General features: G+C 40.3%; 1 protein-coding gene across 3 annotated transcripts in view; it reads left to right on the top strand.

Annotated features, from left to right (window-relative positions):
• Positions 1-26,346, top strand: part of PLD5 (phospholipase D family member 5) — a 411,859-nt gene that overhangs the window by 353,543 nt on the left and 31,970 nt on the right. For all 3 annotated transcript variants that reach the window (XM_027611260.2, XM_027611261.2, XM_027611262.2), the window contains 2 exons: positions 16,034-16,231; positions 23,786-23,922. In XM_027611260.2, coding sequence (XP_027467061.1) covers positions 16,034-16,231; positions 23,786-23,922 — 335 coding nt within the window. The remainder of the gene's footprint in view (positions 1-16,033; positions 16,232-23,785; positions 23,923-26,346) is intronic.

Here is a 26,346-nt window from a genome sequence, read left to right as displayed (position 1 = left end):
CCACTTTTTTCAAAGAAACGGAACAAATAATCCTAAAATTTGTATGGAACCAGAAGAGACCCAGAATAGCCAGAGGAATACTGAAAAAGAAAAGCAAAGCTGGCGGCATCACAATTCCGGACTTCCAGCTCTATTACAAAGCTGTCATCCTCAAGACAGTATGGTACTGGCACAAAAACAGACACATCGATCAATGGAACAGAATCGAGAGCCCAGAAATGGACCCTCAACTCTATGGTCAACTCATCTTTGACAAAGCAGGAAAGAATGTCCAATGGAAAAGAGACAGTCTCTTCAACAAATGGTGTTGGGAAAATTGGACAGCCACATGCAGAAGAATGAAACTGGACCATTTCCTTACACCACACACAAAAATAGACTCCAAATGGTTGAAAGACCTAAACGTGAGACAGGAGTCCATCAAAATCCTAAAGGAGAACACAGGTAGCAACCTTTTCGACCTTAGCCGCAGCAACTTCTTCCTAGAAACATCGCCAAAGGCACGGGAAGCCAGGGCAAAAATGAACTATTGGGATTTCATCAAGATAAAAAGCTTTTGCACAGCAAAAGAAACAGTCCACAAAACCAAAAGACAACCGACAGAATGGGAGAAGATATTTGCAAATGACATATCAGATAAAGGGCTAGTATCCAAAATCTATAAAGAACTTATCAAACTCAACACCCAAAGAACAAATAATCCAATCAAGAAATGGGCAGAAGACATGAACAGACATTTCTCCAAAGAAGACATCCAAATGGCCAACAGGCACATGAAAAAGTGCTCAACATCGCTCGGCATCAGGGAAATCCAAATCAAAACCTCAATGAGATACCACCTCACACCCGTCAGAATAGCTAAAATTAACAAGTCAGGGAACGACAGATGTTGGCGGGGATGTGGAGAAAGGGGAACCCTCCTACACTGTTGGTGGGAATGCAAGCTGGTGCAACCCCTCTGGAAAACAGTATGGAGGTTCCTCAAACAGTTGAAATTAGAGCTACCGTTCGATCCAGCACTTGCACTACTGGGTATTTACCACAAAGATACAAATGTAGGGACCCGAAGGGGTACGTGTACCCCAATGTTTATAGCAGCAATGTCCACCATAGCCAAACTGTGGAAAGAGCCAAGATGCCCATCGACAGATGAATGGATAAAGAAGAGGTGGTATATATACACAATGGAATATTATGCAGCCATCAAAAGGAATGAGATCTTGCCATTTGCAACGACGTGGATGGAACTGGAGGGTGTTATGCTGAGTGAAATAAGTCAATCAGAGAAAGACATGTATCACATGACCTCACTGATATGAGGAATTCTTAATCTCAGGAAAGAAACTGAGTGTTACTGGAGTGGTTGGGGGTGGGAGGGATGGGGTGGCTAGGTGATAGACATTGGGGAGGGTATGTGCTACGGTGAGCACTGTGAATTGTGCAAGACTGTTGAATCACAGTTCTGTACTTCTGAAACAAATAACGCAACATATTTTAAGAAAAAAGAAAAAGAAGAAGATAACAGGAGAGGAAGAAAAGGGGAGTATGTCAGAGGGGGAGACGAACCATGAGAGATGATGGACTCTGAAAAACAAACTGAGGGTTCTAGAGGGGAGGGGGGTAGGGGGATGGGTTAGCCTGGTGATGGGTATTGAGGAGGGCACGTTCTGCATGGAGCACTGGGTGTTATGAACAAACAATGAATCATGGAACACTGCACCAAAAACTAATGATGTAATATATGGTGATTAACATAACAATAAAAAAATTTAAAAAATAAAAATAAAAAAAAATAAATAAAAACGGGTAGAGAACCTGAATAGACATTTTTCTAAAGAAGACATAGAGATGGCCAACAGATATGCAAAAAGATGCTCAACCTCACCAATCATCAGGGAAATGAAAATTAAAAACCACGATGAGATATCACCTCAAAACTGTGAGAATGGCTAGAATTAAAAAGACAAGAAGAAGTAAGAAGTGTTGATGAGGATGTGGAGAAAAAGGAAACGCTCGTGCACTGTTGGTGGGAATGTAAATTGGTGCAGCCACCGTGGAACACAGTATGGAGGTTCCTCCAAAAATTAAAAATAGAACTAACCACATGATCCAGGAATCCCACTACTGGGCATTAACCCAGAAAAAAAATTCAAAATTTTTACCCAAATTCAGAAAGATATATGCACCTGTATGTTTATTGTAGCATTACTTAAAATAGTCAAGATATGAAAGCAACCCTAGTGCCCATTAGCAAACAAATAGATAAGGAAGATGTGGCATATATGTACAATGGAATATACACAGCCATTGAAAAGGATGTGATCGTGCCATTTGAGACAACATGGCTGGACCTAAAGGGTATTATACTAAGTGAAATAAGTCTGAGAGAGAAAGACAAATACCAAATGATTTCATGTATATGCAGAACCTAAAAAACAAAACAAATGAGAAAGGAAACCAACAAAAATCAGAATCAGACCTATAAATACAAAAAACAAACTGATGGTTGCAGGGTGAAGGGATGGGCAAAGCGGTAAAGTGGAGAGGGAGGTACAGGTTTCCAGTTATGGAATGAATAAGTCATGGGACTAGAAGACACAGCAGAGGGAATATAGTCAATGGTATTGTAATAGCGATGTACAGAGACAGACAGCAGCTACTCTTGCAGTGAGCATAGTATAACATATAGAGGTGTTGAACTACTATATTGTACACCTGAGAGTAATATAACATTGTGTATCAGTTGTACTCAAAACAAATTAATAAGAATAGATGTAAAAGAAATAAGGAAAGAAATAATACCTCTTTAAAATTCTGGCTGGATATTTCCCTAATAAAAGGCAGGATGGATGTTGTTTGGAGCACCAATATCTGATTCAAACCCATGGACATGGCCAAAGGAGAATGAAGTTGAGATCATAATAGATGTGGCAGTTTGTTCTTGGAGTTGTAAGAATCCAATAAATAACATCCTTCTCTTACCCTTCTGAGCTCCAAGCCATTTTTAACAACCCCACCAGGAATCAGACAGATGGTAATCAAACTATGAGCTTCATCACTGATGAAACCAGAATGGAAAATACATTTTGAATGTGTGGCCAAAACTGGGCTTCCTACTACTTTCCGCAGAATTGAACTTGCTCAAGTTAAAGGCATATCTGCCCCTGTGCATGCCCATGGAGGACAGGAGCAAAACATCCAGAGCTCAGGCTGCTCTGAATGAGAGGAAGAGCCTGGCGTGTCCTTTCCTGTTTCCCTGGGAGGTCACTCTTTCTCCCTTGGGAGGAGTGAGTGAGTGAGTGAGCAAGATGTAGAAAGAAGGTGGAAGTTACCCTTCTCAATACTTCAAAAGGGTAGAAGAGCTTACTCTTTGACCGAAGCCTTAGGCCAAGGTAGGAACCCCGGGAAAGGAAGAAGATGGCTCTCGATGTCATGATGGATGCAAGGAAGACCAGGTTATGATATGGAGCCCATTGGATTCAGTGGTGATTTTGTATTTTGGACAGTCTCGTGAGCTATTTTTATGTCAGTGGCCCATCTAATGTGAAACAAAAATAACTTTGCACCTCCAGCATCTGTCCTTTAATAATCTTACCGCACCTCCCTGAGTTTCTTGCTTTATAAGCATACGATACTGATAAGCTGAAAAATGGAAAATATGTAGATGGGCAAGTATCCTGCTTGCAAAAAGGAAGGGAGGAAAGGAAATCTGTTTGAGCCAGGCAACAGAGAGCATGGCAAGTACATTCATGATTCCCATAGGTGTGGTGCAGCAGGTCACTGGATGGCCAAGAACCTTCTCCTGAAGAGTGTAGGTGTGGCAGAAATGTGCATATAATTCCTTCTGATGATATGGTTGGATGTAATGACAATAACAATAATGATGATGATAACAGTAATTGCAAGCATTTGTTATTCTACAGACCTGTCCTAAGTAGATTGTATATATTTGTTTAATCATCTCAACAGCCCTATGGGTATTATTATTACCCCCACTTTACAGAGAGATTAAGGAACTTGTCAGTTTCAGGCACAAAAGGAACTTGGCCAAAGTCACAGTGGAGAAGGCAGCAGAACTAGAATTCAAGCCTGAGTCCATGCTTTACCCACAGAGGCAGATAAACTCCTGGGTGGCCAGCAATTGCAGTCAGGATTGTAGGCTAGCCCAGTGGTGGCCCAGCCCAGAGGAGAAGCACTGTCTCCTTTCACCATTCTGAGATGTTTCTTGGTGGACACAGAGGAGATGAGAACCAGTGAGCTGGGAGTATAAATGTAACATTTCTCCTTAAAAGGCTAGGTATCTCCAGCCCTTATTGTCTCTGGTAGGGTGACGTGAGTGAAGGGAACTCAGTACTGCTCATGACAGCATCACTGAGGAGAAGGGTAGCGAGCCCATGCTCTGAATTACAAAGGAATGAATCAAGAGGAGTGGAATGGACTGAGGTCAAAACTTTTCTCTGGGACAAAAGGAAGATCCATTTTTTCTGAAAATTTTCAGAGCCTTTCTGTACTTCAGAGTCTCAAAGAAGACTCTAAAGACTAAATTAGTTTTATGAATTAGAATCTACAAATGAACCTCCCTAAATTCTATCCACTTGCCTCTGTGTCCCACTATCAGATGACTTGGCTTCAAAGAAGGGTAGCATGAATTTATAATTTTGTATTTTCTTTCAGAAAAGTTTTTCTCTACCTTTCTGGTTTCCTTAGTTATTTCATCTTTGCATGAATACAAAGAAGCTAAGTGGGTAATATTCACATTACTGTTAATATCCTGGTACCTAAGTGGGGTGGGTGTTTATTTTGCAAACCTGGAAGGCAGACATAGTCACCCAGGTCTGGCCCAACATTTTGTCAAGAATCGAGCCTTGGAGGGAGTTGGAAAGGGGATCCAATGTAGTGAGTTGAAACTGATGATCTCAGCTTCCTTAATGCTCATTATTAACAAGAGAAGACAGAAAGTAAGCATGGCCGGTGCTATGGCAACTTTCTGAAATCATTTTCAACTCTCTAGAAGATGCAGGGTGAAATTCAAGGACTCAAAAATAACTGAGCTATGATCCCGATGCGTTTCATCCCATTCCCCTCTCGGCCCTACTCTTTCAGGACTCCTTCCGTTAACATTCTCTGGTCACCCAAGGTTTTATCTATTGATTTCCCTTTGACAAGATAAAGCCAAGCAACTGATGTGTGAATTCCTTATAGCCAGCAGTCAAAGATGCCAGGTGAATAAGTGGTACTTTGGAGAGTTGTGAGATACTTATTAAAAATAAAAAAAATGAAGCATTGGTTTGTGTGAAAAGGAGGGAGGGAGCCAGCAAGCACCAGCCCTCTTCATCCAGCAGACAGACCCTGTGTGGTAAATGCACAGCCTTATTGGGCAAAGGAGTCCAGGACCAGAAATCACAGGGCATTCATTATTTTGTAATCTTGCGAGTCGGTCCCCTTTGGGGGCCTCAGTTTCCTCACTTTTGAAATAAGGTTGAACCAGGTGCTCTCTAAGGTTCTTACACTCTGCTGTCTCTTCAATTAGTCTTGTTCTTTGTGGCCATCATTATTATTCCCGCTTGGTAACAAAGAAAATAAGACATCAAGAAGTGAAGTGGTGTAGACCCCCAGCTGCCAGAAAGGAGAGGCCAGAGAGCACACGTCTGAGTGGGAGGCTGCCTTTGAGATGCTAAGATTAAATTTTTATTTTCTATCCCTGGGAACAAAAATTTCACCTTGAGGGCAGAAACAAAATCAAGTTAGAGCTCCTACTAATTAAATTTCCCTCAGTAACTCAGATAAACCAGAAGCCAACAGGATGCATATAGCTGCTCACAGGGCAGCTTCCTTTGTCTTCATCAGGAGAATTAAAGAAATGCTTGTTCACATTCCTATGAAATCATGAAAACAGCAAACTGGACATCTGTAAATGATAAATTGAGCTGTGGCTAAGCTAACTTTTATTAATTATTCTGAATTACAGTGAGGAACGATGCTAATGCCTCTCCCTTCCCGTTCTGCTGACAGAAGCATCCATCAGAGGCTGCTCTGGCTTCTGCAGCAGAAGCAACCCCAGCCCATCTCCCTCTGCCGCCACTCAGGCCCTAAGTAGAAAGGGTTTGGTTTTTTACTCACCGCATTTCCTTTCATAACTGCCTTCCACTGATTTTGAGAAAATAAAGAAAAATGTTTTTCTGGTGTAATTGCACATTTCCCCTAATCCTTATTTTGTTTAGAAACTAAGACTACTAATATATACAGAACTTTCAGGGCAAAACAAAACAAACAAACAAACAGAAGACACACATGAAGACCCAGGCTGGAGTCTTATGGGTACTCTGTGTTGTGAATAATTCTTCCCAAAGATGAAATATTAAACTAGCCTCTGAGTATCTATGATACTCAGCTTCCCAGCTCAACAGCTGCGTTTGGGCAAGTCCTTCTCTCCTTTGCTGTATCCTTCCCTGTAAGATGAGTTGTTGTGAGGTTTAAACAAACACAGGCTTGTAGAGCATCTAGAACAGTGCATGGGACACAGTAAGCTCTGGGAGAATTAGTACTGTTGCTCTTATTTCTCCCTAAGTGGTAGGATGGTAGCATAACCCCACACTCCAAAAATTGTCAGGTTAACATCCTAGTACAAGGGACAGATGGAACCACTGATAGAACTTGAGCTTTAAGTGAAGTCGCTACACTTACTCCATGTTGCCTGAGGCCCCAAGCCTCCTTAGCCTCATGGGCTGGTCACTAACACGGTGGCCATTTTGTGGAAAAAACAATTTGTCTTTTGTTGAGAATAATTCTCTTCCAAAGAATCATTAGCTGATAAATCTCCAGCTTTTTCAAGATTATTTCATTCAAGCAGTTGGACCATTCGATTAACTATCAACTATGTGATTGAACTAAAAAGTCAGGGTGGCCCATCAGGATGCTCAGCGGGCATGTGGCAGGCATGTGACCGGTGTGTGGTCAGTGTGGTTATGCTGAGCTGAGCAGCCCACCAGCACGCAGAGAAAGAACTGATGCCTGGTAGGTAAAGTTTGTCTTACTAGTATGACAACATGAAGAGAACCTCAGCCAATCAATCAATGAATCAGTCATTTTAGCTTTTTATTCCTTTCATGATCTAGATGTGGAAACTTCAGAAACCCAAATCTGTGTTATTTTTTCCATGGCCATCATTTTAAGATTTGTTCACACACCTGTCCTGGATTTTTGCTTTAGCTGAAAAATCTGCAAAATGAAAGCCAGTGTCTTTTATTCAGTCTTCAGTCGACACCAGCCTGAACCAAATATATATAATTAGAAATGGGTTTGAGTCATCATAAGGTTGAGAGGACGATACTCAGAGGAAGTGTAATTCCTTTTATATCTCTAGAGGGCCAGGCTTGGCTTCTTCCATCGCCTTCAGATTCTGAAGCTGTAATGTAGTCACAGAGCAGATTGATGTCAGGAGTTGCAGAGAAAAGCTCACAATAAAACAGCTTACACAACAGAGGAAAAGGAACACTACATCTTTGTTTAGAATAGAGTCATTAGCAATACTAGTAGCTGGAGAACATATAGATAGAGTGCACAGAGAGACAGTGCCCACTTGTGTCCTTCTGATGATGAATGGTACATAAGAAGAGTCCTGGGTATATTAAATGCTGAGAGTATTCGTAAACATGCTTTAATTCATCTAATCATACCTAAAGGGACAAACATCACTCATAATTAAGATGCCATTAAATAAGAATTTTTATTTTTATACTTACAGTTTTAAGTATAATTAACACACAGTGTTATATTAGTTTCAGTTGTACAATATAAAGATTCAACAATATATATGTTACTCCATGCTCATCGTGGTAAGTGTAGTTAGCATCTATCACCAAACACCGTTTTTACAGTCTTATTGACCATATTTCCTATGCTGTACTTTTCATCTCTGTTACTTATTTCTTTTGTAACTGGAAGTTTGTACCTCTTAATCTCCCTTATCTTTTTCACCCATCCCCCTATCCACCTCCCTTCTGAGAACCACCAGTTTGTTCTCTGTATTTAAGAGTCTGGTTTTTTGTTTGTCTCTTTTTTTTTCTTTGTTCATTTGTTTTGTTTCTTAAATTCCACATATGAATTAAATCACATGGTATTTGTCTTTCTCTATCTGACTTAATTCACTTGGCATTAAACCCTCTAGGTCCATCCATGTTGTTGCAAATAGTCAGATCTCATTCTTTTTTATGGATGAGTAATATTCCATTTTATATATATACCACATCTTCTTTATCTATTTATCTATCAGTGGACACTTGGGTTGCTTCTGTATCTTGGTATTATAGTTAATGCTGCAGTAAACATAGGGGTGCACATATCTTTTTGAATTTGTGTTTTCATTTTCTTTGTGCCCAATAATGGAATTACAGGATCATATGGTATTTCTATTTTTAACTTTTGGAGGAAACTCCATACTGTTGTCCACAGCAGCTGCACCAATTTACGTTTCCACCAACAGTGCACAAATGTTCCTTTTTCTCCACATCCTTGTCAATACTTATTATTTCTTGTGGTTTTGATTTTAGGCATTCTGACAAGTATAAGGTGTTATTTTGTGCTTTTGATTTGCATTTCCCTGATGACTAGTGATACTGAGTATCATTCCATGTGTCTGTTTCTCATTTGTATGTCTTCTTTGGAAAAACATCTGTTCAGATCCTCTGCCCATTTTTAATTGGATTACTTGTTTCTTTGAGGTTGAGTTTTCTAAGTTCATTATGGATCTTGGATATTGACTCCATACTGGATATATCATTTGCAAGTATCTTCTCTCATTCAGTAGATTATCTTTTTGTGTTTTTTTTATGGTTTCCTTTGTTGTGCAAAAAGTTTTTATTTTAAAGAAGTCCAAATAGTTTATTTTTGCTTTTGTTTCCCTTGCCTTAAGGACACAGAAAAATATTTCTACATCTGATGTCGAAGAAATTACTGCCTATGTTTTCTTCTAGGAGCTTTATGGTTTCAGGTACCACATTTAGGTCATGAAAGAAATTGAAGAGGACACAAATAAATGGGAAGGTATTTCATGATCATGGATTGGAAGAACCAATATTGTTAAAATGTCCATACTACCCAAAGCAATCTGCAGATTTAATGCAATCCCTATCAAAGTACAAACAGCATTTTTCACAGGACAAGAACAAATAATACTAAAATTTGCATGGAACCATAAGACCCTGAATAGAAAAAGCAATCTTGAAAAGAAGAGCAAATCTGGAGGTATCACAATCCCAAATTTTAAGATATACTACAAAGCTACAGTAATCAAAACAATATGGTACTGGCACAAAAATAGACACATGGAATAGAGAGCCCAGAAAGTAACCTGTGATTATATGGGCAATTAGTCTATGACAAAGGAAGCAAGAATATACAATGGAGAAAAGACAGTCTCTTCAATAAATGATGCTGGAAAAACTGGACAGCTACATGCAAAAGAATGAAACTGGACCACTTTCTTTCACCATACACAAAAATAAAGTAAAAAATGGATTGAACACTTAAATGTGAAACCAATTTTTCCAATTAGTTTTTAAAACCTAATTCTTTAATTAGGTTTTGGTGAACTAATTCTTTAAAGAATTAGTTCGCCAGATTCCAATTAAAATGTGTAATAGTATACCTTCCAAAACATGGTATATAATACATGCGGAGACCAGAAGACAGAGCAACACTGAAAATGTCTCAGGAGCTTTAGTTGGCCTTAGGTTCTAATGGGCGAAGCTCCTTCCCAAAGTGCAATCCTTCTTTATGCCTTTTCGTAAGAGCCATCAGTGACTTCATTCATTCCTGGCCGCTAAATACCTCTTACTCTGCTACCTGGGCAGCTTGCTGTTTTAACTGGAGCAATATTGAATACCTAACACATCCCTCCATAGTATGACTTAGAATAGAAAAACAACAGTCAGCACATACTGAGTACTGGTCCCTGTGCTCTGCTACACCAAACTGTCTGTCCTTAACAATCCTATGAGGTCGTCATGGGAATAAGGTGGTGGCATTGCCCTCCAGCCAAAGACCAGCCAACTGAAGTTGAACAAGTTGCTTGTTAAAAGGGAGAGCACACACTGTGGCAAAACATGGGGTGTCTCAATAAGCAGGTCTTGAGACTTACGGGATTAGGGCTTAGGTGATTTGGGGGAAGATTTTAGGAAGCAGGGTTTTGCTCAGAAGTGAATGCTGTCAGGAAGTAGGGGTAATTTTATGATTGGGTATCTTCATAAAACTTACCTATATGAGAGAGGGAATCCAGTGAGGCTAAAACTGTAGCTGGTAAAGAAGCAACAGTCATTCATATGGGGGCATCTTTGGTCATTTTTATGGTTTGGACGGTGCTCATGTTTTTGTCTGTGTCTAGACATGATCACGGAGTGGTCCTGTTTTTGTTCTGATGTTAGTGCACTAGAAATGGCTTGTGTTTAACAGGAGAACACCAAGGCACAGCTGTGAGTGCCAGGCCACTCCTGAAAACATGAAGGCCAAGCTGGAAGTCATGTGCCAGCTTCCAGATGTCAAGAGCTGCTTTTGTCTTTCTCGGGGGCATAAAGAAGTTGATGAGCTAGTCCAAAGTCCTACAGCTCATGAGTTAAAGAACCATAATGTTCATGCTGTATCTGGTCCCTAAGCCCAAACATTTGACAAAGATTTGCTTTCATTTGGCTTTCATGAAACATCTGTTTTTAGCTTCCTGGATTTCCCAGGGGAATCCAGCCAATTTTCCTGTCATATTCTGTGGAAAATTGGATTATGTCTTGAAAACAACATTGTCCATTGACTTCAGCAAGAATCCAAGCCTGGTATGACACTCAGTTTCAGTTACAGCCTCTTGCCCTCCACCTTTCATGCCTCAGTCCAGCATCAGATTGTGTTCAGGTATTTACGTTTACATTTAGAAACACCTCTAGTTGGTGATCTTCAGCCTCTAGCTCCAGACACCCATTTGATAGAAGTATCCTGAGGTTAACAGAGCAAGTGAAGCCCTCTTTAAATAAAGTATTCTTTTTGAATGGAAGAAAGTGCTAGGGACATCCCCCACCTAAGGACATAGGGGTACAGACAGCCTAAGGCAGGAGATGCAATGGAAAGAAACAGATTAAGGAGTTCAAACAAACTGGGTCATACGTGAGCTCTGCTACATATTAGAAAAGTATTTTACTTATTTCACTTAGCATAATACCCTCCAGGTCTCAAATGACACAATCTCATCCCTTTTTATGGCTGTGTACTATTCCATTACACACACACACACACACACACACACACACACACACACACATACATAATCACATTTTCCTTATCCATTCATCTATCGGACACAGGTTGCTTGCATATCTGAGCTATTGTAAATAATGCTGCAACAAACAGCATATACCTTTTCAAATTAATGTTTTAATTATCTTTGGGTAAGTACCAAATAGTGGAATTATTGGGTCATATGGTAGTTGTAGTCTTAAGTTTTGTAGGAACCTCTATATTGTTTTCCACAGTAGCAGCACCAATTTACATTCCCACCGATAGTGCATGAGGGTTCCTTTTGCCCCTCATCCTCACCAACATTTGTCATTTCTTATCTTTTTTTTTAATTTTAGCCATTCTGACAGGTGTAAGGTGATACCATCTTGTGCTTTTGGTTTGCATTTTCCTGATGAATAGTGATGTTGAGCATCTCTTCATGTGTCTGTTGGCCATCTGTATATCTTCTTTGGAAAAATGTCTATACAGGTCCTCTGTCCATTTTTTAATTGGATTGTTTGGGGGTTTTGGTGTTGAGTTGTATAAGTTCTTTATATGTTTTGGATACCAAACCCTCATAGGATATATCATTTGCAAGTATCTTCTCCCATTCAGTAGGTTATCTTTTTGTTTTGTAGACAGTTTCTTTGACTGTGCAAATGCTTTTTATCTTGATGAGGTCCCAATAGTTTATTTTTTGCATTTGTTTCTGTTGCCTTAGGAGACAGAGACATGTTTCTATAACCAATGCCAGAGAGATTACTGCCTGTGTTCTCCTCTAGGAGTCTTGTGGTTTCAGGTCTCACATTTAGGTTTTTCATACATTTTGAGTTTTTTTGTGTGTATGGTGAAAGAAAATGGTCCAGTTTCATTCTTTTGCATGTAGCTGCCCAGCTTTCCCAGCACCATTTAGTGGGAAGAGACTGTCTTTTCCCCATTGTATATTCTTGCCTCCTCTATCATGAGTTAATTGACCACAGAAGTATGGATTTATTTCTGGGTGCTCTATTCTGTTCCATTGATCTATGTGTCTGTTTTTGTGCCAGTACCATACTGTTTTTGATTACCACAGCTTTGTAGTATATCTTGAAGTCTGGATTGTGATACCTCCAGCTTTGTTCTTCTATTTCAAGATTGCTTTGGTTATTCAGGATCTTTTGTGTTCCATGCAAATTTTGGTATTATTTGTTCCTGTTCTGTGAAAAATGATGTTTGCATTTTCATAGGGATTGTATTGAATCTGTAGATTGCTTTGGGTAGTATGAACATTTTAGCAATATTAATTCGTCCAGTCTATGAGCATGGAATGTCTTTCCATTTATTTGTGTCATCTTCAATTTCTTTCATCAGTGTTTTATAGTTTTCAGAGTACAGGTCTTTCACCTCCTAGGTTAAGTTTATCCCTAGGTATTTTATTCTTTTTGGTGCACTTGTAAATGGTGTTGTTTTCTTAATTTCTTTTTCTGCTACTTTCTTATTAGTCTTATTAGTGTGTAGAAATGCTGGGTATTAATTTTGCATTCTTCAACTTTACTGAATTCATTTATTAGTTCTATTAGTTTTGGGTGGAGTCTAGGGTTTTCTATGTATAGTATCATGTCATCTTCAAATAATGAAGTTTAACTCTTGTTTACCAATATAGATGCCTTTTATTTATTTTTCTTATCTAAGTGCCATAGCTAGGACTTATAGTGCTATGTTGGATAAAAGTGGCAAGAGTGGATATCCTTGTCTTGTTCCTGACCTTAGGGGAAAAGCTCTCAGTTTTTCACCATTGAGTTTGATATTAGCTATGGGTTTTTCATAGATGGCCTTTATTATGTGGAAGTATGTTTCCTGTATATCCACTTTGTCGAGATCTAGTTGGTAATTTAAACATTAGATAAGTCCTTTTTAAAAAAATTTATTGAAAATGATAAAATTCCCTGGAAACCCATTGACCAGAGCCTTTAATTTTTACTCTCAAGCTGCCTCCCCCATGGGTTGACTACTAGGGGCCATTGGCTTCAAAGGTCTGGGCACTGAGTTCCACAGACTCAGGTAATGTAGAGGAGGTCCAAGGAAGGTCACTGTTCCCTCCACCAGGCCTTCCTTCATGTACAGGATGGACACTTTACAAACATCCTGCATGTCCAGATTTGAGACTTCAGTGGAGAAGTCCACATAAAGCTGGTACAACCACTCTAATTTGTCACTGCCTTGGCCCAAACCTGTAGTCATTCTCCTGCCCCTGTAGAGAGGCTTCACCAGCCATTTACGTTACCCCATGGTCTCACCTTAATGGACTCCTTTTCCCTGTGGTATCCTGCTTTAGCTATATCCAGTGGCACCTCCTTATTTCATTATCACCCATTCTTTCCAGCTACTATGCTCTGCTTCTGCCACCCCCAACATCATCTGATGAAGGCTTAAGTTCAAGACCAGCAAGGGCTGACCTTGAGAAGCAAGTGAAATTGTTGTATTTCATACATTTGAAATAGCCATTCTGTTGTGACCATTCTGGCAACAACTACCCACCACAAATGGCGGTGTCCTCACATTTGTGACTAAAGTGTCTGGAATCTGTTGGTGGTTAAAGTAAAATTGTTCACATATAAAGAATTTTGCCACCTCTCTTCTTTGATTCAAACACATTTGTGACCCTTTCAAGCAAGAGTATAGCAGAAGTATCTTTCTCAGGAGGAGCAGAAGAGATCTGGGTCTTGGTATAGCTGAAGCTAACACTATTTGAGCCAGGCATTTAGATAAATGTTGTACATGCATTTTGTTCCATCTATTCTTCATAGCAATCCCCTGATGTATACCCATTTACAGATGAGGTTCAGTGCAAAGCTCATGGTGGAGTTAGTCTGTCTTCAGAGCTCGTTCTAGAAGATGACCTGCTGTGTCCTGATTAAGTCATATCGAGAGGCTTCTCTCTCATTCATTGGCAGAAAAAGGCTATCAGCATTACCATCCTGGCACCCTTCTAGATGTCAAATTTCACATTAATGCTTACCCAGATTAGTCATGTCATATGATATTAAAGAGTGGCTTTCTTTCTTCACAATTATGAGAAGCTTGCAATAGTGTTGTGACTGCATTTAATATCATTCTACATATTAGGAGAGAGGCAGTGGAGAATGACGGGGTGGGAGGAAAATGGCTTTGTTCCCCAATAACTATTGTTAGCTTTGATCTACCCCCAACTGCAGCAAAGAGGACATAACCTCCACCTGAAAACTAGGGGACATCTATTCCTAAGTAAACATGTGGACAGGGAAGCATGACATTCTTATTCAACCTTTGATTGGAGGTCTCCAAACATACATGTTTGCCATGTGTGAGCAAATAACCTAAAAACACTAAAGGTCTGATGTGGAAAAACTAAAGGACACCAACAAGATCCAAGCATAGTTAAAGTGAATAATGGTCGATGTGTTTGCTTTTTGGTGACAAAAATCAAATGGTTCTCTGGATTTCTACTTTCAGTGGTATTCTATCTCTTACTCCATTGGGGCTTGTATAGTGTGGACTCTTTTAAGGCAGTCCACATTCAAAAGATAAGCTCATCTTGGTCTCTGCGCCCCAGTGCCGGTAGGTGCAGGAAGCACATCTAGAGGACAATTAGCCACTGACCAATGTAAGGCCTGCCACTGATACTGATCATGGAGCACCATGCTTGTGAAAATCTTGCGACTGGGTCTCTGGGCGTGGCCATCTCTAGGTTTTCTGCTCGCTTGGCACCAGAAGAGATTCATGTTAAATTCATGTACTCAGGTTCAGAGGGCATGAGGCTGACCTAGAGCTAGGGCTCCTGAATTCAGAAGGGAACTCGTTTTTGTCTCTGACGACCATTTACTCATTTCAAAGGCCAGATAATTCATTCAATAAACATTTTCTAAGCAAGTACCATAATCCAGCACTGGAAAAAAAGAACCTGATATAGTGTCTTCAGAGACTATGGAGTCACTTAAGGGAAACAGACAGACACATTTTTTTAAATTATGATATATGCCACATCAGAAATAGGCACCAGGTATAGTACTAGACAAAGCAGGAAACGGGTTGGCGAGAGAAGGCATCACAGAATTAATAGCAATAGGTACCATGGATTGTATTCTAGTCATGTGCTTAGTGGGGTATTAACATAGTGGTTAGGCATACAGGCTTCTGAGTTAGACCCAAGCCGTAGAACTGAGCACGATTCCAGGCAGTTTGGCTTCAGAACCCGTGATCTAAACCATTCCCCGAAGCTGCCCTTCCTTTATATTGCTGCATGATTTAAGGATTCATATGAAAAAACATTTTAAGAAAATGAATCTGGAGAGCTGATATGAAAAATGGAGGTGGAGGAGTCTGGGTGGCTCAGTCTGTTAAACATCTGCCTTCAGCTCAAGTCATGATCCCAGGGTCCTGGGATTGAAACCCCCATAGGGCTCCAGGCTCAGTGGGGAGTTTGCTTCTCCCTCTGCCCTTCTCCCTGCTCATGCTTGCGCTTGCTCTCTCTCTCTCTCTCTGAAATAAATAAAATCTAAAAAAAGAAAAAAAAAAGAAAAATGGAGGTGAATATGGAAAAGATCCCAAATGCAAAATTGCAAGCCGAAGTTCTCCTTAAATATTGAAGCACTTTCTACTGCATCACTTCTATATCCCATGCTGTGACTAGATCTATACACTTCTGAATAACAGCTGCAAGAGAAGAAGTCACCACGACTGCATTCTTGTGCATCTTTTTCCTCTGAAAATAGCACCATCAGTTGTACACCCATCAATGCTTTCTATTTTAATTCCACAGATGAAAGAGCTCGGTGTCATCTTCTACAACTGCAGCTGCCTGGTCCTGGACTTACAGAGGATATTCGCTCTGTACAGCTCATTAAAATTCAAGAACAGAGTGCCTCAGACCTGGTCCAAGAGGCTCTATGGCGTCTACGACAATGAGAAGAAACTGCAGCTTCAGTTGAACGAAACCAAATCTCAAGCCTTTGTGTCGGTGAGTCCTTGCCTTCTTGCTCCTCCTTCCTCCCAAGTTGGAATGTTTGAGTGTGATCTGGTGCTGGGCAAACCTGAATTCTAAAGATCAGTTCTGTCCCATCTCTTGAAGAGGTAAGATACGCCCACTCTTAGGCCTAACCATATGCTGTCCCCAGTGATGAGAACAGTAATGAACGTTAATACTCATTCCAACCCCTGATACTTTGCATTGCCTGTTTTGATCGCCATGGTCCTCTGTTAAGGTAGACCCAGCTTTGTGAGCCTGTCACACACGGAGGTATTGAGGCTTATCTTCCAGCACAAAGACCCTCAGATGGCAGGTGACAAGAGAAGCACCAGCTCCCAGGTCTCCTGACACTGGATCCTATTTTCAGTGCCCTACCTCAGTGATTCTCAGGCTTGTTTTTTAGCAATGGAATCCTCCTTTGATGAAACAAATCTGAGGGAACCCCAGTGTGCAAAAACAGATAAAAGGAAAGCCGTTTGTACCTCACTGAGGCTGAGGGCAGGGCACAACCTCAAGCCCCTGTCTACACTGAAAACCATCGCCCGTCACCCCGCATCCACCCCCCTGCCACACCACAGCTGTCCCACAGTGTCACTGGGAATGGGCAATGTGAATATCTGTGCCTATGGCCCTGGTCCCCACCCTTTAATTAAGAACTGGCTGGGGAGCCTGTTTAAAATGCAGATTTAGAGCCCCCCACCCTTATGCAGGATCTGAGCCACAGGATTGGGGTGAGACCTTAGAATTCTAAATTGATCCTGGTGCTCAGATAAACTTCTTAAAACCGTGCTCCCAATTCAACATGCCGATCCTCCACTGACAACAGTGCTTTTATACCAGCAACTTTTATATTTTATTATGTTATGTTAATCACCATACATTACATCATTAGTTTTTGATGCAGTGTTCCATGATTCATTGTTTGCGTTTAACACCCAGTGCACCGTGCAGAATATGCCTTCTTTAATACCCATCACCAGGCTAACCCAACCCCCCAATCCCCAAAACTCTAGAACCCTCAGTTTGTTTCTCAGAGTCCATAGTCTCTCATGGTTCGTCTCTGGCAACTTTTATATTGCCGAAGAGCTTCTCACTGAAAAGGAAGTTCTCTCCTTTTTGCCAATTAAAATGAAAGCACAATCTGAAAATTTAAACATGTAGCAATTGAGACAAAAGAGGATGTTTTTTGTCTTAAGGTGTTTGTCTTAACAAATTCATATAAATGTGAATAGCAGAACACAGCCTGAAAGATTTTCTTCAAACCAAGCTAAAAAAAAAATCTTTTTTTTCTTTAATATTCAGGAGGTCCACAATGCAGCAGCAAGTGGCATATTGTATAGGGCATTTTACGAGCAAAATTATTTCATGTATTCAATTTCATTTCCTCTCAAGACAACCCTATAAGACAAGAAGGCCAGCTATTATTCTGAATTTGTAGTGAGTAGCCATAAGAAATTTGCCAAACAGGGTTCTAGAGGGGAGGAGAGTAGGGGGATGGGTTAGCCTGGTGATGGGTATTAAGGAGGGCATGTACTGCATGGAGCACTGGGTGTTATACGAAAACAATGGATCATGGAACACTACATCAAAAACAAATGATGTATTGTATGGTGACTAACATAACATAATAAAATTTAAAAAATAAATTAATTTAAAAAAGAAAGAAATTTGCCAAAGAACCCTTAATCCAGAAGGTAACAGGATGACATGACAACCCAAGGACACTTACTCAACCAGCTCCAGTAAAACAGATTGAAAGCAGCAAGGAATAGATGAATTATCAGCAGATTTCAGACAATTGCCGAATTTTGAATTTATGGTTTGAAACGTAGAGATAGATGAACGTGGGTTTTGTGTACATTTACATTCTGACTCTTAAAAAGCTGGGGGAGTCCCTTTTGTTGATCCCAAAATTAACATACCTACCCCAGAGAGAAGGCCAGTCCTTTAATAAAATCTACTAAAACATAGGCCTTTGTTGTATTCTAGGGCAGATTTACAAATTTCTTTTTATTAAACGATTTGCCACAAAATAAGTAGAGTTTGGAACATGCCTCCAGGTATAGTCTTTTAAACTATACAATGCCTCTGCTTTCTAAATTATTTATTATATTATTTTAACCTATTATTTTATTTTCTACTTCCTATTAATATCAAGCCTACCTTTGAATTTCAATTTAACGGATATTAATTGAACACCATTTTTGCAGAGGTATAAAATCTTGCAGGTATAAAATAAAGTCAGACCCCCTGCCGTTGGAATTGGTTATCATTTGCCCAGAGCTCCTTGATCTCATCCCTGTTGTAGCATTTATCACATTCTCAGACGTCTTTGTTTATTGATCATCTCTCCCACTATTTAAAAGGCTCCAAAGGCCATATACTGGACCATCTTCATCATTGGTATTCCCAGCATGTTACTCACAGCTCCCTAAAAGCAGCAATAAATGTGGGATTGGTTTTATTAGTAGTGATTTTAATAAGAAGTTCTAGGATGCATATAATTTTCTGAGTAATACATGCCAAACAAATGTCAAGACAAATTTATTTAAATTCAAAGTATTTTTTGTAAAATATCTTAAAATAGTATATTTTTATAATCTCACAGTCCCAAGTTAAATTAACACATGCACGCAAAAATATTATTGAATACCTTAAGAATTACCATTCCCCAAATTAGATTTTGGATGATTAATAACTTAGCATGGTTAAATATAAATTTTAAGTTATGATATAAACATGGATTATTTCTAGTTTTCTCATGGAATGCAAAGAGATGCTTGGTGAGATTTAACTCTGTGATCTCTAATTACTTGGGGCCACATAGTTTCGATTTTCTTACCTTTCCCATGAAATCAGAAACAGGAACCATAGTTGGCTGAGTTTTTGTCTTATCTTGTAGATTTCTTTTTAGAGCCCTGGAGATTACAAATTTGCTTTCCAAGATCAGTACTAGTTGGTTCAAGGTCTGTTCTTTTTTTTTTTTTTTTTTGAAGATTTTATTTATTTATTTGAGAGAGCTAGCAAGAGAGAGCATGAGCAGGGGGCAGAGGGAGAAGCAGGCTCCCCACTGAGCAGGGAGCCCTACTTGGGACTCTATCCCAGGACCCTGGGATCATGACCTGAGCCAAAGTCAGGTGCTTAACCGACGGAGCTACCCAGGTGCCCCTCAAGGTCTGTTCTTACTGATCTGGCTGCTAGGCAGATCTCATTTCTCATTACTGTGTCCTTCACCCATCCAGTCATGTGTATTAAGATGCATTTAGTGAGTGAGTGCAGATATTAAGTAGATTGTGGTGCTGTTACAGTCCCCTACGCATTGTTAATTACATTTTAATAGCTTTATTGAGAAAGACTTTACATTCCATGAAATTCATCCTTCCAAAGTATATGATTCAGTGGGTTTTAGTGTAGTCAGAGCTGTGCAACTATCCCCACCATCTAATTTAGAATATTGTCATCACCACAAAGAAAACACCACACCCATTAGGGGCCACTCTCCATATTCCCCTTCCCCCAACCCCTGGCAACCCCTCATCTCCTGTCTGTCTCTTAGGGTTCTCTTTTCTCTAGCATTTCATATAAATGGAATAAGACAGTATGTAGTCTTTTTTTTAAGATTTATTTATTTGTTTGAGAGAGAGAGTGAGCACAGGAGGGAGCAGAGGGAGAGAGAGAATCTCAAACAGACTCCCCACTGAGCAAGGAGCCTGACGTGGGGCTCGATCTCATGACCCTGAGATCATGACCTGAGCCAAAATCAAGAGTCAGACGCTTAACCGACTGAGCCACCCAGGCGCCCCAACAGTATGTCATCTTTTGTAATTGACTTCTTTCACTTAGTATAATGTTCTCAGAGTCCGTTAATGTTACAGCATGGATCAGTACGTCATTCCTTTTTTATAGTCAAATGATATTCCATTGTATGGATACATCACATTTGGTTTATTCGTCCATCAGTTGATGAACATTTGGGTGTTTCTATCTTCTGGCTCCTGTGAAGAATGCTGCTTTGAACCTTCACATACAAGGTTTTATTTGAACACCTGTTTCCAGTGCTTTGGGGTGTATACTCAGGAGTGGCAGGCACTGTTGGGTGATATGATAACCCTGTGCTGAACATTTTGAGAGACTGACAAACTGTTCCCCAAACTGGCTGTCTCATTTTACAGTTCCACCAGCAATAAATGACAGCTCCAGTTTCTCCACATCTTTGCCAAAATGCTTGTTATTTTCTATTTTATTTCACCCCTCCTGGCGGGTGTGTGGGTGTGAAATGGTATGTCACTGTGGTTTTTATTTGTATATTTTAATGTGTTCATTGGCCATTTGTTTATCTTTTTTTGCGACATGTCTATTCAATCCTTTGCCCACTTTTCAAATGAGCTTACTTGGATTTTTATTATTGAGTTGTAAGTGTTCCTATACATTCCGCATATAAGTCTTTTATCAGATATACAATTTGCAAATATTTTCTCCCATTCCGTGGGCCAGCTTTTTGTGTTTAATATATTTTAACTTATATATTCTTGGGATGAAGTATGGCCTTTTTACAAACCAGGGAACTGTTGTGAAATAAATCAGAAGCCTCCTAAGGCAAGTATTTAATGAATATACAAAACAAGATTCGTGCATGTATAAGGCACTGATTGATCTAAGAGAGAAACATACTGCCTAGAAGCAGGTGCAGGAGATCCCTTGAGTGGTGAAAGGTTATCACAGAGCCGAAACAAAGAGAAGGATCTGTTTTCCTGCTCTTTCCCATAATAAAGGAGTGCACAGTGCAAGGCTCAGAAAATTAATTCAGGACCAATAAGAAGGAAACTGAACAGCCTTCTCTCTAATTAAACTATTGGAACTAGTTAATTTCCTCTACCTGATCAGTAGATCATTCTTTGTGGTGTTGTTCATTCACTTACACCTTAAGCAGATGTTTTGAAACCATTAGTATATCCAGATACTATTTTCAAAGGTAGCAGACTCTAAACACACCATCAAGCACCATCATGCCCCCGGGGCTGGGGGACTGACACAACTAGTCCTGCATTTCCCTAATAAACACACGGAGCACCTGCCATGCTCTAGGCGTCGGGTTCGGCGATGGGACCATAGGAAACAATGCGACCTGGCAAGTGCAAATAAAGAGCCATTCCCATGGATGGAAATACCTATCGTGAACCAAGTCCACTGGGGGTGGAGATTGGGGGAGTCACTCAGACCTGTGACGCTGATTAATTTAAGAAGCACTCTCATGCTTGGTCCACGGATACTGATCTATAACATGTGCTAGGAGTGGCATGGAGATAACGAGGTGCTGGAGATACACAACCCAAGAGTGCACAAGCTAGTACCGAAGAGCCCAGACAGTTGAAGGCAACAGCATGCAACAGGTGCTCGAATGAAGCGCCATGAAGCAAGCATCTTATTTGGGCCACTGACATGTGCCAAGTGGCTAGACTAGAGCTGGAGCATGGCAGGCACTTAGTAGTATTTGCTGAACGAATGAGAGCAAGCACAGAAGAGAGGCTCTGAGCTCAGACAATGTGAGAGGTGTGTTCTGTTATTAACTGCCCCCTTTAGGGTATGAGGCTCAGCAAGCAGAAGGGTCACAGCTGAGACGCTATAGGCTCTAAATGCTGGAGCCTGGCCTGGATTACCGAGAGGCACAATGTCCAGACTTGCAGGATAAGAGCAAATGTGAAGAGACTGACGACTCTATGCCTCAATTTGTTCCTCCCTGAAACCAAACTAGTTTTGGGAACACACAAGGAAGTCCAGGAAACTCCTGAAACAAAAACGTGGGCATTGGACCACGTGTCAGGGCTGGCTGAGGGTCTCGTCTGGAGCTAATATTTAAAGCAGACCCAACAGGCTGAGCTGAAATTAAGTAATTTCAATACTGAATGTATTGATGGAAATAGAAAAATGAGTGAATACAACCCCTAAAATCCAGCAAGTGCAAGTAATTATCCATTCAATAGGCTAAATAATATCACAGACAAATCATATTATGGGAGAAGGGAGAAGGAGCCTCTGCATGGGGAAATAAAGAGGTTTCACAGAGGGGCTCGTCCTTGAGCTGGAACTTAGAGAAAGCATAGGACTCTGATGGGCAAGAATAGGGAAACATGGGCCAGAAATGCCGGCAGGAGCAAACGCACAGGGCAGACAGATGGGAGCAAGGCCATTACTTCTTCCCTTTGGGGCATGGAGGGCATGGTGGCCAGTCCAGCAGGGAGGCAGAGAAGCTGTAGATACAGAGCACAGAGGGCCATACATACATCCCCCCCCGATGAGTTCAGGCTGAATTCCCAGACACCAGGAATGCTGGCTGACGTGTGTGTGTGTGTGTGTGTGTGTGTGTGTGTGTGTGTGTGTGTGTGTGTTTACATCATGGTGACAAGGAAATGATGTGTAAAAACACCAGCAAGAGCACTAGGGTCTGGATGAGAGGAACGGCAGTCAGGAAGGAGAGGGAGACCCAGGAGATGCTATAGAAGCAGGAGCACCTGTCCCGGGGACAGGTGGAGTATCTGAGATGTGTGTGCTGGGGAAAGGGTGTAGGACAGCACTGGGTTTCATCTGTTTTATTTTTTATTACTTTTGTGTGGGTTTTGTTGTTGTTGTTCGTTTGTTTCTGTTCTTTTATGTTTTTTCATGAGGGATTTTTGTTTGTTTGTTTGTTTTTTTGGTATTAGTCTTTTTAAAAGACTTGGAAGCTCATCATTCCAAAAGAAAAACAATTTAACTGATCAAAAACTCAATCTGATAGTCAGCTGCCGAGGTGACTTTCTGAGCAGGGATGCCTGGAGGGTGTGTGGCCTTGACCAGGCTCCTTTCCGGCCCCCCTGCTCCACAACCATCTCGGTTGGGCATCCAGAACAACCGCTTAGTCTTCCCTCTGTCTAAGCCGGGATGGGGATGCCCAGCAGGACAGTGCAGGGAGTTCCTGAGCTTTGGATGAGGGACCCAATACTGCCATGGCAGGCAGTTCCAGAAACCATGTATTCAGACTTTCGGTATAAAGCACCCCTCTGATTATGGGTGCCCCTCCACTTGCCACCGTGTTGTGCCCCTCAGGGGAAGATGACATTTTCATGGCCGTATCACCTTTCTAATGAAATGACTTTTTGAGTAAATTGGTTGCAGTATGTGTATTATATATATTATACAGCAATGCCTGAGAAAATTAGCAGCTCTGCATGACAGGGCATTCGCCAGAGTCCCCTAAGTTTAGAGCTACAGTGCTCCTCCCAAAATCAGAGGTGTGGGTATTGAAAGCAAGAATTCCCTCCCAAAGCAGACGTAAAGGGACATCCTGGAGACCCATCCTGCCACACCTTCATCTGAACAGGCCTCAGCTATGCTAGGATCACATACATAACTTGTCTGATCTCATCAAGAACTGGAAAGGTGGTTTGCAAAACTTTACTTGCAGGCCAAGATCCATTAAAACACCTTAAAAAAAAAAAAGGCAACGAAAAAGAAAAAGCCCCAGCTGACAAAAATTAATCCTCTGAAAGTTTGGTTTTTGTGTTTTCACAGAATTCTCCCAAACTCTTTTGCCCTAAAAACAGAAGCTTCGATATCGATGCTATCTACAGTGTGATAGATGATGCCAAACAGTACGTATACATCGCTGTCACGGACTACCTGCCTATCTCCAGCACAAGCACCAAAAGGTCAGTGAGTGCATAAAGGCGTCTTAGAACCCAGCCTCCAGGGCCAGACACAAACGGGGGACCACGAGAAACCAGCCTGGGCCCTGAGATGCTCTCAGTTCACCTCAGGTCGCTCACCATTCAGAACTCCTCGGTGTGCATTTGCACCTTACCCATGATGCATGGGTCCGTTTGAAGGACTTAGGGTCTCACCCTGCAAAAGTTCCTCAGTGCTTCCCCTTAATAGGCACGGGAATGACTTTAGAATGAAGATCGGGGTGTTGTCAACTGGAAAGTTATTTGAAAAATAAAATAAATTAAATAATAAAAATTATTCAGAAAAAAATATGTCTTGAAAATTATTAGTTTGCAGGTGTCCCTGAAGTACATACTGATGCTGAGCAGGCCTGGCAAGATTTTCCGTGGGGAAGATGTCATTTTGTTGTATTCATGCCAGTCTTCATTAAATGCTAAACTTTCATATGCTTTCAACCTCAAGAAGAAGGAAACTCAGAATGTGTATGTTCTCAGTCAATCCATTCCTCTGTATGAGGAAGAAAGCATTTTAAAAATGAAGGGATTTTTCAATAATTCATCACTGTTTGGGGCAAAAAAAACCTTGAAATAAATGTAGGGGCAGAATGTATGCCCCTCAATAGTTACACGCATAAATGCATGGCTCTGCCCCAAATGTTTCCTGCTTTTGCTTTCTTGCTGGGAATGCAGAGATTTGGGTGCTTGTGTTTTGAATAACTCATTTAATCCAGGAAAAGTTTTCAAAGTGCACTTTCTGGGAGTACAACCTGAGACCTTTTTAATTTGGAAAATTACAATTTCAAAATAACCATTTACTGAGGTTAAATGATTAAGCGTGCTCTCTCTTGCTTGAATATTTTTCATGTTGCCAACCCCACATATGCATAATGTGCAGCTTCCTTATGCAAATGGCTGTAGGATTGCAAAAGCATGTTTCTCCCAGAAAGTGGTCTCCCATAATGACAGTCAAAAAGCATTTTAAGCTGCAGGAGACACTATTAAAACACTTTTACTTTAAAATATGGTACATCCCTTGAATATTCATAGGTTTTTACCCATATACTTTTACATGTTTTCTATCTCTCCTTTTTATTTTCCTCCGTTTATTGTGTATTTTGTTTGAGATTTCATTTTAGATGTCAACCTTACTTGGGGAAGATTTTTAAACATAATAGATAGGTTTTGCCTGATTTTTCCATTATTGAGAAGGAGAATAAGGTCAAGTTTATGGACTTATGTTAGTATGAGATGATGATTTCTTAGGATTGACAAAACCTTCATTCCATGAAGTCCCAGGAACAAAATTAAGCTCCTTTGTGGCCAGGGGGGAGGGAATTAACATGGAGAATCTAAAGTATCTTGGAAATGCAAAAGTTAGAGAAAACTAAAAGAATGATAAAGAACAGAAAACTCACCTGAAATTTTGCATTTGGGTTATTAATCTCCCATTTCAGTTGTTAATGAAAGAACAGTTCTTTTATTGTACTTACAATATGCCAGAGCTGACACTGCTGTCAAGCATTCTAATGAAAAGTCATCAGAGACAGAAGAAATAGTTCAAACATCCAGGTTATAATTAAATTCTTAAGAATGAAAAAAAAATGGAAAACCCCTGAGAAAAGACACTGAAGTTTGTATCAGCTGAGGAAGTCTATTTGGTTTGCTTTTTGTTTGTTTTGGTGCGTTTTATTGCTGTGAGTGGGGGCACAACTTCATAATTTGTGCCGAAATATAACAACATAGCGACATATAGCCACAGTTTTTCTTTTTTTCATAGTCTTACCAAATGAAAACAACAGACTGTTTTTTTTATTTTTTATTGTCATGTTAATCACCATACATTACATCATTAGTTTTTGATGTAGTGTTCCATGATTCATTGTTTGTGCATAACACCCAGTGCTCCACGCAGAATGTGCCCTCTTTAATACCAGTCACCAGGCTAACCCATCCTCCCACCCCCCTCCCCTCTAGAACCCTCAGTTTGTTTTTCAGAGTCCATCGTCTCTCATGGTTCATCTCCCCCTCTGACTTACTCCCCTTCATTCTTCCCCTCCTGCTATCTTCTTTTTTTTTCCCTTAACATATATTGCATTATTTGTTTCAGAAGTACAGATCAACAACAGACTGTTTTAAGCATTTAATTGCCCCACTCATAAATCTGAAAGTATGACAATTAAAATCTCAGCTGTAACCGGATTAGCTTTTGCCTTACTTTAAAGTAAATATTCTAATCACCTTTAACTATTTTTTTATCAAGCGTAAGTGGGTTTTATATATTTCCTAATTGTAAACATGCCAATGACATGTCTCTGTCCATTATTCATTTGTGGCAAAACATTCTTTTCTGATAATGTAAAAAAATAATAAAGCAAGCTAGGTCTTTCAGGTTTGAAAGACAACTTCTGA

This window comes from Zalophus californianus, chromosome 10 (genome assembly GCF_009762305.2).
Source record: "Zalophus californianus isolate mZalCal1 chromosome 10, mZalCal1.pri.v2, whole genome shotgun sequence".
Taxonomy (NCBI): Eukaryota; Metazoa; Chordata; class Mammalia; order Carnivora; family Otariidae; genus Zalophus; species Zalophus californianus.
Note: the sequence above shows the minus strand (reverse complement) of the source record. Positions and strands in the feature narration are given on the sequence as shown.